This window comes from Poromitra crassiceps (assembly GCF_964638095.1).
Source record: "Poromitra crassiceps genome assembly, contig: HAP1_SCAFFOLD_1608, whole genome shotgun sequence".
In the NCBI taxonomy this organism is placed as follows: domain Eukaryota; kingdom Metazoa; phylum Chordata; class Actinopteri; order Beryciformes; family Melamphaidae; genus Poromitra; species Poromitra crassiceps.
In genome coordinates, this window is record NW_028150805.1 from 14839 (window position 1) to 27296 (window position 12458).

Below are 12458 nucleotides of genomic sequence, written 5' to 3' on the forward strand. Positions count from 1 at the left end.
TAGTCCACCAAAATTGTACATTTCCCCCATTTAAAATGTCCAGTTGCCATGTCATGTCAGTATATCCTAAAAAGCTACTGAAATAAGTTTTGCTGAGTTCATCAGAGGGCAGTAGTTGGAGCCCAAATGTTACAAGTAATTTACTGATCTCAAGTCTGAAGTACAAATATTTATGAACTTGGACTTGACTCAGACACAACACAAATTGATGGTTTTGATCTTGACTTGGACTCAAGCAAGTTTCTCTTGACTTGTCACATCAGTCATTACCGACCCAGCAGTAAACACATGCCTCTTTCTCAAAGGGCAGACAGGGAATAAATAGGTCATTCCTACAACCTGAAATGCCTCTTGCTTCCTTTCTTATTATCTGAGTGATGCTGACCACCTTCAAATTGAGCTTGATGGCCTTTGCAGCCTCTCTACACCAAAGCCAATAGACCGCTATAAACTTTGAGATAAAAACAGCTTTTATCTGGTAGACAGGCAAAACATAGGGTGCTGTTACAGCGGAGTACTGTATAATAAATCATTGTGATGAATCGTTGATGTTACACAAGGGGGCAGGAGAGCTTTACCAAAGTGTTTGTGTGGGTTTTCTCCGGGTGCTCCGGTTTCCTCCCACCATCAAGGACATGAATGTTAGGGTTAAAACTCCTGTCAGTGCCCCTGACCAAGGCAATGGCAAAAGAACTGGAGTTGGTCCCTGTGCGCTGCACTGTGGCTGCCCACTACTCCTATTATAGTTCTAGGAAGGTTCCTAGTAGAGGATGGATTTCCCCATGGGGATCAATAAAGGAACTTGGGCAGGATTTAAATACTAGAAGTAAATAGGATTAAATGACATGATAATGTTACACACTCTTGTACAGTAGGTGGCGGTATGCACCTAAAAGTTGTTGGTGACCCGCCATTTAATCGAGAGAAGTAGAAGGAGGAGCACCAAGCAGCGAGGCGTGATTTCTAACCCCACATAGGATAAGCAATAACCACGCCCTGTGGCGCTGGGATTGGCCAGGAGCATTGAAGCTTGGGACTAAAGCACCTGGGGTTTTTCATCTTTTAAAATAAAGATGTTAAAAAAACTATTGCTTATTACATTTTCAGTGCTGTACCTTCTCTCTGGGTAAGAATTAAGCTTGAAATTAACGATATGATACATTATATTAGGCTATATGAGCTATGAACGTGAACACAACACCGTTTATATTATTGCATGTTTATGTAGATTGTGTACATTGTGTAGATTACAATTATTATGCTTATTATTACTATGCTAAGGAAGGTAGGTGACCATAATTCATTTCAATGTCCGCTCTCAATGTCCACTCTCGAAATAGTCCGTTCTCAAGAGCTATTCAGTTGGTTCATGAAATCGCTGGGCTGCGTGCCCTCCAGTGCTGCTCCTGGCCAATCCCGGCGCCACAGGGCGTGGTTATTGCTTATCCTTTGTGGGGTTAGAAATCACGCATTTTGCAACATTTCTATAATTTCAATTGAAATGTACAGCACGCACTGACCTGCCTCAGGAACCTACGTCACAGTTTAGAAAGATTATGGGGCCCCAAGCTATTGTACTGGAGGGCCACATATTGATTATATGTTTATGAGCGAGATACAGAGCACTACTGTAATTATATACTGGTGGAGCAGGGGGGTCTAGGTACAGACATAATCAAACCTTTTCAATAAACATCAATATTTAACCATTTTTTGGTCCTTCATTCCTCCCATCTGTCACCTCACCTCCTTAAGCCACATCCAGCAATCCAAATGTAAACCACCAGAGTGTCAATAAAGTAGCCTAAATAAAGGTGAAGAGCAGCCATCAGCATCTCAAGCATCTCAAGCAAAGACCCACCTGTTCATTCATGGATGCAGTGAGTGCACTAGCCAATGTCATGATGCCATGCCGTCCCAGCTAACCTCGCGTCACCAGGCTCTTCTCGGCGAGAAAGAGCCTGGCTCCCGCCCACAATTGATTTTGTCACCCTACTGGTTCCCGCCTAGAGCCCGCCCTAGACCGGATGGCAGCGTTTCTAGCTCGTCAACTTTCACGTTAACTTGACAATTTGACCCAAGTATCAGAATCCTCTTTCACCGTTTTGACCGGTGTGTCAGGCGGTGGTGGCGGAGATGCCATATTGCATAAACGTTTTGTTTTATGTAACGCTAGCTTTGTTTTGATCAGACTCTAGTTTAGGTAACATCACCGCGTCAAGCTAACGGCAACAAAGACGTTGTTAGGCGCATTGCCATCCGGTGTTAATTCTGGGTCCGGGGTTTACGCCCCCATGACAAAAAGCGGGGTGGAAGGTGCCCAGACTAGTCCCAGCAGACGCAGCTTGTGCAGACAGCATCACTGTGCTCTCTGAATGAAAGAATTGCATAAACAGTAACAAAACGCATTTGGAGATGCAGCTTGGTCCACTAACCTGATGATAGAGTGTACTGGTGCCTGGTTGTGAAGTAGCATAATTTTGCTAAGACTGGAGTCGGGCTGCTGATACTGCAGTTGCCCACAGGGGGCAATGACAAAAATTTTCGTTGACTTGTTTCTGGTGACGTCAAATTTGCCTTCATCCGCCCTTGCTCGCGGCAAAGTAAACATGGCGAACAACTTCAACTAGCGAAGCCGTTGTGTGCATTCAGTCCTAAAGACTTTGGACATATTTCTTCTGAGTCAGAAATCAACGTTTATATTTGAGCTTTGGCACTAATACGTGCCCAGGCACGTATTGCAGAACGCAGTTCTGCAAGTTTTTCTTGGAAAAAAGGTAAAGTCAAGTTTTGCCACCTGTGCTGCGATCCTGGCTAACGTGTTAGCTTCAGTTGCAAGCTATCTTGGCTAGCTTGCTAGCTAAGTGCTACACGCTAGCTAACTATGGTCTGTCTGTCAAAAACCGGTGTTAACGTTACTGTCTGCTAACGCTGGCTATTTAACGGCATAATCAGTGATTTGGTTTGATTACATAACGTTACGCTAACGCTAGTTGTAAGGTTAACGCTAACGCTACCTAACTGCTTCGTTTGAATGAGTTGACTTGCTAATTGCTATCGATGTGTCATTAATTGGCGAATATCAATTTACCAATTAAACTAGTTACGTTAAGTTACAACATTTATTTAATACACAGCAATAATCCGATCCACACCCCCAAAAAACCATTACAGTAAAAATAAATAAATACAATTCAAACAAATAATATTTCAACACACACACACACACACACACACACACACACACACACACACACACACACACACACACACAAGTAGTATACGTGACCATATTGACCAAGTACTTGTCGTGGCCGTGCAATGTAATTTGTTTTCATCTGATTAGCTAACTATGGCTAGACTGTTAGCTAACATTAAGTTTTATTTCAGCTCACCTTTTAACATTGACTGATTTTAATGTTTGGCAGGGTGAAGGAGACGCGCCGTCACCATGGGGCGACGTTCAACCTCCTCCACCAAGAGTGGGAAGTTTATGAACCCCACCGACCAGGCCAGTAAGTACTGGCGCTCAGCCAATAAGTGACAGGGTGTCCTGCTCGGCAACAACTAGAGAAGTGTTAACTTGGCCGTCTTGTTGTCATCTGTCAATACGATAACTATGTTTGCATTCTATCCCCTCTCCAGGGAAGGAGGCCAGGAAGAGGGAGTTGAAAAAGGTACTTATGGTCTTCATATTATATGAGATTGTTTTTGTTTCGCTGTCTTCTTTAACCGACATGTATGTTTCCCCCCTAGCTAATTGTTCTCTATTTAATTGTCTTACTAGAACAAGAAGCAGAGGATGATGGTGAGAGCTGCTGTGCTGAAGATGAAGGACCCCAGACAGATCATCAAGGACATGGAGAAGCTGGATGAGATGGGTGAGGCGTCTGCATTTTTATCTGGCCATTGAGTTGGGATTTGTATGGGACTATGGGTGCATCATTATTTGCCTGAATGGTGGTTAGTATACTTGTAAAATCGGTAGGCTTGTTGCATTTTGAACAGGGTATGCAATTTTATTATTTCTCGATTTTGTTTTTTTGACGGTGGGATGTGCATCTAACCCTTTTACATCTCTTATATAAGTATTGGACGTGTACAACGTGTACAACCCATTCCACCGACCCACTAAGTGGCGACAGTGCTTTCCTGACTAGAGGAAGGCAAGCAAAAAGCAGTGTGACGAAGCCACTCTCATGAAAATGGATTGGCGAAAACGCTTTCGTTTTCGCGCTGATTGCTGGCGATGCGGGATTGCAAATTTGCATAATAGATTACGGGTGGAACACACTTTGAAACACGCAGCATAAATATGACCAGAATCGCAAAAGCTTCATCAAAGCTCTCAACCAAAACTCCAAGAAGCGAGCGAGTCCATCCAGACTTCCTCAAAGAGCGGCCGCGCAGACAGGCAGCAGCAGCAGCAAAGCAGTGAGACTGGTGACAAGCTTGTGACACGGCCGCTGCAGCCAAGAAGAACGCCCACGGAGGGAGGAGTTGGAAGCAGAGGGGGGTTTCCTGCTATTATGGAGGAAATTACTGTTCAAAACTATTGTTTAGATGTCTGACGTCTTACTGATGCCAAAAATGAATGGTTAAAGTGACTGTTCTATCGAATTTCACAAAAAGCCATTTATCTCTGAATAATTTTTCTGACGCTGAAACCATGCTGTATTCAACTGCTAATGCTTACATAACTACTAACTCTACAAACTAACTCTTTTAGACAGAGAAAGCACACATTCTATTAGTTCTTTTGAGATATTGTGTGTTCACAAAATCTTAGCAGAAAAGAATCCTCGGGTCTTGAAAGATGAGCCAGAATCCTCAAAAAAACCCTCTGGCAGAACCTACCTACCGTAAAAAAAAAACGTCTGGCAGTGAATGTGTTAAGAATTTAAGGCTTTTAGGCCCATTTGAACTTGAACCATTTATATACGATGGCATTTTTTTCTACTTTTCTCGAATAATCACCTGCTTTTTGTGTTGTCCCAACACAACCTTATTACACCTGCAACAGAGTTCAACCCGGTGCAGCAGCCCTTGCTGAATGAGAAGGTGTTGAGGGACAAAAGGAAGAAGCTCCGCGAGACGTTTGAGCGCATAGTCCGTCTCTACGAGAGAGAGAATCCTGACACCTACAAAGACCTACGCAAACTGGAGCTGGACTATGAGACCAAGCGAGGACAGCTGTCTCTCTATTTTGACTCAGTCAAGGTGTGTAATTGTGTTGTTGTCAGGTGTTTGTGTATTTGTTTGTATGCATGTGTGTGGTATTGTAATTATCCTAACCATACATACAGAAATCTATGTTTGGATGATAGGCTTTAGTATGTGCACTTCCATAAAGTTTGTTTACCATTGGCTGGACTAAGAAGCAGCAACTTTAACATGAGTCCACACTAGTAATCAATACTAGTTTTATTTTCCATTACTCAGGCATTTTGGTGAAACTTTCCTCAGTAGTTGATACACTCGCCTTCTCTTATATCCTCTATTCTTTGACTTTCAGAATGCAGAGTCAGTGGAGGTAGACAGTATCCCTCTGCCAGACATGCCCCACGCCCCCTCTAGTATCCTCATCCAGGACATCCCATTGCCAGGGGCTCAGCCTCCCTCCATACTGAAGAAGAACACCTCTTTTGGGTAAGCATTAACCTGCATATCATCGCTGTCATTCCAGGACCTCGAATATCCAAAACAGCAACTTTTCAGGAAGTTAAAAAAACCTGTTTGCTCTTAAAATACTGAACCAAACGTCGTCAAAGTTGGCACATGTCTTAATTATAGTTAGTTTCCCACTGAATGTGTCATTACTTTATTAATATCTTACCTGGATAAGCTCAAATAATGATGTTTATATTATCAGTCCGACTTGGAAGCACTATCTCCCGGCCAGTCAGGCGGGAGAGAGTCGTATGCTCATGCACGAACCCCAAGCTCCGGGCCGCGGGGGCGCGCACAGGAGCAACAGCGTGCCCCTCGCCTCATCATGGCCGAGGCGGGGGCTTTCGCATGGGGTGAGAATAGTCTGACATAACGTAGCGTTAACGTTACTTTATTCTCGTCAGAAAACACTCCGATTTGCATGTTAAAACAAGTTTGCAGCCTAGGAATAACTGGAAAACATTTTATTGATCTCACTAGGGATGTCAACGGTTAACCGTTAATCGATTAACCGTCGCTAACGTCGTTGTTCGGTTATTGCAAGGATTGCAAGGATCAATTTTAGGTCCTGTCCTGTTTAACCTTTATATGCTCTCTCTGGGCCTAATTATGCAAAAAAACAAAATAGCTTATCATAGCTATGCAGATGACACCCAACTCTACATAGCCCTCTCATCGGATGACTATGCCCCCATAGAGTCACTGTGTCAGTGCCTTGCGCAAATTAATGATTGGATGTGCCAGAATTTTCTCCAACTTAATAAAGACAAAACAGAGATAATTGTCTTCGGCAAAAAAGAAGATAGGCTCAAAGTTACTGCTCACCTCGAATCCCTATCTCTGAAGCCAAAGGACCAGGTAAAAAATCTTGGCATTATTATTGACTCTGATCTAAATTTCAACTCCCACATCAAGCTTATAAGAAAATCTGCCTTCTATCATCTAAAAAATATAGCAAGGATTAGAGGCTATATGTCCAAACAAGATCTTGAAAAACTAATTCATGCTTTCATTTCTAGCAGGCTAGACTACTGCAACAGTCTTTTCAATGGTCTTCCCAAAAAAGCTGTTAAACAACTTCAGCTCATTCAGAATGCGGCTGCTAGAGTTCTAACAAGAACCAAGAAAGCTGAACACATTACACCAGTTCTCAAATCCCTGCATTGGCTGCCAGTAAATCTTAGAATAGACTTTAAAATTCTGCTAATAGTTTACAAATCTCTCAACGGGTCAGGCCCACACTACATCTCTGAAATGCTTCTACACTATGAACCATCCAGATCCCTGAGATCTTCAGGCACTGGTCTACTAATTGTCCCAAGGACCAAATCTAAACATGGTGAAGCCGCGTTCTCCCACTATGCCTCTCATAACTGGAACAAACTCCCTGAACACATTAGATCTGCCCCTACTCTGCCTATTTTTAAATCCAAGCTAAAGACCTTTATGTTTACTCTTGCTTTTAACTGCTACTAAACTACTGCCTCTCTCGGCCTGTAATTTTAAAAAGATTTTTCCTGTACATTTCCAACAAATGGACTGTACATGTAATAATAATACTGAAGAGTGCCTTGTAACTTATTTAAAACAGAAATAATGTTTCATGTTTGTTAATTTGAGTATATATTTTAACTAAAACTGTCGGCTGTGTTTTTTATGTGTTTTTTATATGTGCATTGCTTTGCTGCTTGTTTTTTCGATTATTTTTTTGTAAAGCACCTTGAATTGCCTTTGTGTATGAAAGGTGCTATATAAATAAAATTTGACTTGACTTGACTTGACTTGCTGTCGGTCTATCAGTTAATATTAATTTTTTTTTTTTTTTTTTTTTTTTTTGGTCTATTTACTCAATGAGCTCATGCCCAAACAAGGCGTGTCTATTTAGATGCTGAAATGTTAATGCTTTTTGTGTTAGAAATTCTAACACAAAAAGAATTTGTGTTGAAATGTTGATGCTTTTTGTTAATGCTTGTTAATGCTTTTTGTGTTAGAAATTCTAACACAAAAAGCATTAACATTTCAGCATCTAAATAGACACGCCTTGTTTGGGCATGAGTTCATTGAGTAAATAGACAAAAAAAAAAAAAAAAACATTTTTTTTTTTTTTTTTTTTTTAATATTAAAAAATTATGAATTAACCGATAGGTTAATCGATTATTAGCGTCGGTTAATCGAAAGTGAAATTAACCGAAAATTGACATCCCTAGATCTCACGTCAGAGGAAGCCAGGATTAAACAAAACAATATCAGAAATACACAGCATGTCTGCCATGTGACTTTTCCTGGTTTACTGTCCTGCGTGGGGGGATACAGATGGAGGTAGGGGACAAATTTTGAGGTTTGACTGACAGATTGAGGGCGAATGGCGTTACGAGATTTACTCACAAGCTTGTTTTAATGCTTTTCCATTGGTTGCATTTGTTAAAAACCACACAGAGACGTGAAGGGTGACCAATGGCACTGATTTATGACATAAAGTGAAAAAGGGGACATTCGAGGTCCTGGCACAACAGCGACAATATTATTAATTTGAGATTAAAACACAGTTTAGCGTAGCACCTAAAGGATCATTCTTGATATTTTCAAGTTGGGCCTTATTGTCATAGTTTTGCCACCATGACAATGGATTCAGATTGCATTTTGTTAGTTATTTCACTGTAGAACTCTACATACGTTCAGTTCACAGGGAGTGCTGCTCTCCAGTACAATCGAGCTGATGAAAAAGCACCCACAACATGTCCTTTTCAGCACAGTAACACTTGTGTGCCCCAGTCAGACCTGCCTAAATAAGAGTTTTTGATTATGCCTGGTATGACTTGACTATAGTGTGGTATATTAGATTACTTTGTGGTGTTGGATGTTATTTTACTTGGTTAGTTGGCAAGTAGAAAGTTAAAGTACTTGGAGAGCTGCTTAGTACTAGGCTGTAGACAATGCTGCTGCGCCCCCTCTTGCGTCCATAAAGACCGGCAGCCAGCAAAGTAAACATGGAAGTGTGTGAGCAGTGAAATGGACTATCAGAACTGAAGAGAACTGAAATGATCATTTAAATTGAACATATTACACAAACATTACTACAACATCTCCTGGGTGGGTATTTAATGGCAATTGCTCCACTCTCTCCCTCTAACTCCTCCCTCCACTCTCTCTTTGTATCTCTCAGTCTCAAAGGCTCTCTATCGACCCCCTCTGGACAACTGTCGGCAGCGTTGGCGGGTGTCCCTCGTTTGCCGCCAGGGAAGAAACCCCCTGGTCCCCCACCTGGCCCCCCGCCCCCACAGGTCCTGGCACTGTACGGCATTCCTTCTCGGCGCGCTTATGGCACAGACAGCGGTAACAACCATTAACCATTCCCTTCCCAGTCTGTACATAATGGTTTACCCTTATATGTCTTACCAATACTAAACTTATGTTTCTTTTTCTCTCCCCCCCTCTTTTCCTGAACAGAACCTTCCATTCCCGGTTTAGAAAAAGAATCGGCTATGGAGGTGGGCAGAGAAAGGGAGAGCGGCAGCGACAGCGACAGGGATGGGGACGACGTGGACGATGACGACAGCGACTCTGAGGAGGACAGCGACGCAGAGAGAGATGAAGGAGCGGACGGCGACCGGCGGATGAGTGTGGACAGGCAGGACGAGGAGAGGGGAAGAGAGGAGGACAGAGGAGAGAGACATGCCAGTGAGTGCTTCACATCTGCCTCAGCAGGTTTATTGCCATGCAATGACATCACCTCATGATTTGAGTTTGATAGTATCAAAATTTTATAGATACAATTTGATTTGATTCAAACTAATAGTGGATCTTTTTAGTATTCTGATATGTGCATTATTGTGCAAATTGAGCCAAAATTTTGCATTCGAAGGCTTACGAGACTGGTGTGAAGATCTCTGAAATATTGGCCCGTAATTTTGAAATAATTTGTCCTTGAAAAGTGCTTGAAATCTATCATTACCAAAGAGTGGCAACCCTGCATGAGGAATTCATGTTGTCTAACACTAATATATGTCTTTGATGAATGTCTTCTTCACGTCCTCTGTAGATCGGAGTGTACGTTTCGCAGACATGCCTCCAGCAGCACCCCGGGATGGAAAGAAGAAGAAAAAGCGGGTGGTGAAGAAGACCAAGGCCATCACGCCTCTGCAGGCCATGATGCTTAGGATGGCAGGTAAAGCAATGTAAACCAATAAACCAGTAAACCAATGTCTGCGCCGGGTGCTAATTAGACAAGTACATCTCATCGTTTTCTCATTTTCATGACACCGCACTGTGTTCATTTTGTCTTCAGGTCAGTCCATTCCTGAAGAGGAGGGGGATGAAGAAGTAGAAGAAGAATACACAGACGAGTCGGACAACTCAGACATTGAGGACAGGGGACCGCCTGGAGACAACCAATCTCACCTCATACCCAATCAGCGTCTACCCCCTCCTGCTGGGCCAATGGGAGGGCAGCAAGGGCCTCCACCCTTACAAGGTCCGCCAATGACAGGGCCCCCACCGCTGGGGCCACCACCAGCTCCTCCGATGAGGCCCCCCGGTCCACCTTCTGGCCCGCCTCCTGGCCCACCACCTGGTTAGTTACAAGTTTTTTTTTTAACCAGATGCTGGACAAAATCTCTGAATCTACTATTTCAAATAAGTGTTATTATTACCCTTATACAGTGTGTATATACTGTACTATACAGTGTGTATATACTGCATGTTCCATTTAGATGATGTGTTCTGTCATCCGTAGGTGCACCTCCGTTCTTGAGGCCTCCTGGTATACCTGGAGGTCTGAGGGGTCCAATGCCTCGTCTGCTGCCTCCAGGACCCCCACCAGGTCGGCCCCCTGGCCCTCCTCCAGGCCCCCCTCCTGGCCTCCCGCCTGGCCCCCCACCACGAGGACCCCCTCCCAGACTACCACCCCCAGGACCACCAGGTGTGTGTGTATTAAAAAAAAAAACTTTTGTGTGCTCTGTGTGTGTGTGTGTTGCACATTGACTCAACATGTAGTCTGTATGTTGATATATTCTGGTGTGTCTGACTGTGTGCATGGACACACACGTGTTGGGGTGTTTTGATGGGAAGACATGACCTTGGTCTTTGTTATTGGCACACCGTCAAAACATACACCTCTTTTAAACATCAGTGCTGCTTAGCTGCAGCCCATCCCAAACTAAGGCAGGAAAATAGTTGTCTTCATTCAATAGAAGCATACATCATGTTTGAAGGGGATTTTCTTTTATAAACTCAAAATCCCATCTGTCTTATGTCTCTCATACAGGTATCCCACCTCCTCCCCCAAGAGCCGGGGGCCCCCCTCGTCCCCCACCATTGTCCCTCTTCCCCCCGCCCCTCAACTCCAACGTGCTCAGCGCTCCCCCCAGCATCGTCCAGCGGCAGAAAGGCTCCGGCTCCGGCCAGGAGGGCTCTCAGGGCAACATGCCCCCTCCTGCCATGCCCATGCGCATGCAGATGCCCCCTCCCCCGGGGACGGCCGCCCCCTCCGCGGGCGCCAACCCCGGCGGCAACCCCCCCGGCCACCACCACGTGGCCACGATCGAGAAGCGAGCCAGCATCACCTCCGTCGCAGTCGGAGGCGGGAGCCTGGCGGCGGGCGCCGGCTCCGGGGGAGCCACCATCTCTGCCAAACCTCAAATCATCAACCCCAAGGCGGAGGTCACCCGCTTCGTGCCCACGGCGCTGAGGGTGCGTAGGGACAAGGGCGGGTCAGCACCGGGACCGCAGGAGAAAGCGGGAGGAAGGAGGGGGGAGGATATGCTGGGTGGTGGCCTGGGGCTGAAACAGCAGGCCACGGCGGCTCCTATGGGCCATGCCAACCCAGTCCAGATGGGTGCTGTGCCTCAGCCCAACATGAAGACGAAGGACCAGGTGTATGAAGCCTTCATGAGGGAGATGGAGGGACTGCTCTGAGACTCAAGGGGGTTGTGGGGGAATGTTCATTGGGGGACTTTGAGCAAAAGGGCAGATTAAGGAGTTGGTTTATTTGACATATTTTCTGTGTAGAGTAAAAATTTAGAAGTAGCTCTTTCATCTTCAAGGCAACCATCCATATCAGTTTCTCCTCATTTAGCAATATAACAAAAGACCACTACACCCTCGAAGGCAAGCGATGGTCTCAGCAGGCTAATCTCCATAGGACCTGGAGTATTGTTTGCTGCATCAGAGAGAACGTGAATTGGGAATATTGTATTAAATCTGATGATGTGCAGTTGAAAACATCGAGATTGAAATTCTGAAGAAATATGTTGCCAGAGACTGGCTGAGGGCTTTTTGTCCTCTAGTATGTTTTGTTTCTTCCCGTTTACCATGTTCCCTCCTGCCAACTGTACTGTATGTGAGAGAATTTGGCTTGACCTGAAAAAGCAAATTTTTTATATGACTGTCAAAATGTTTATTTTATTGTTGATCTGTGAAACCGGTTGGACATCAAAACAAAGGTGCGGAATGTTTGTCAAAACGTGAAATTAGACGGCACGATATACATGTCTGAAACTTTGATCTGCAACTGAATAAAAAACTTCAAAACATTTTTCACCTAATATTTGACTGTGATGGAAATGCATGCTGTGAATGTCAGTCAATGTATATGATACACTAGTAGTGACCATGTTGTACTGACATACAAATAATCACATCCAGCACAGCTGTTGCTTCTGATTCAATTCTGCATCCCGGTCAGTCTAGTCGCTGCAGGATCGTCTCGTTTACGTGTGCATGTGTTACTGCAGTAAACTATTTTACTGTGTTTACGTTACAGTAGCCTATTAACCACAATAATGGTGTAT

General features: G+C 44.1%; 1 protein-coding gene across 2 annotated transcripts; it reads left to right on the forward strand.

Annotated features, from left to right (window-relative positions):
- The first annotated feature begins 2622 nt into the window (after window positions 1-2622).
- On the forward strand, window positions 2623-12185 carry LOC310771962 (WW domain-binding protein 11-like). Of its 2 annotated transcripts, none has more exons than XM_083664455.1 (12): window positions 2623-2777; window positions 3429-3515; window positions 3646-3677; window positions 3788-3881; window positions 5024-5220; window positions 5516-5649; window positions 8834-9003; window positions 9118-9348; window positions 9710-9835; window positions 9956-10240; window positions 10403-10588; window positions 10934-12185. In XM_083664455.1, exons 2-12 carry the CDS (start codon window positions 3452-3454, stop codon window positions 11581-11583), a joined length of 2169 nt encoding a protein of 722 aa, XP_083520581.1. In that variant the 5' UTR covers window positions 2623-2777; window positions 3429-3451; the 3' UTR covers window positions 11584-12185. The 2 variants fall into 2 exon arrangements, with proteins under 2 accessions (XP_083520581.1, XP_083520582.1); XM_083664456.1 differs by having other exon boundaries at window positions 3436-3515.
- The last annotated feature ends 273 nt before the right edge of the window (window positions 12186-12458 follow it).

Excerpts from the sequence above, each read along its gene's own strand:
- LOC310771962 (XM_083664455.1), top strand. The coding sequence starts at position 3,452 with ATGGGGCGACGTTCAACCTCCTCCACCAAGAGTGGGAAGTTTATGAAC. Across the intron at positions 3,516-3,645 it reads GAACCCCACCGACCAGGCCA|GGAAGGAGGCCAGGAAGAGG; the intron begins GTAAGTACTGGC and ends TCCCCTCTCCAG. Across the intron at positions 10,589-10,933 it reads ACCACCCCCAGGACCACCAG|GTATCCCACCTCCTCCCCCA; the intron begins GTGTGTGTGTAT and ends TCTCTCATACAG.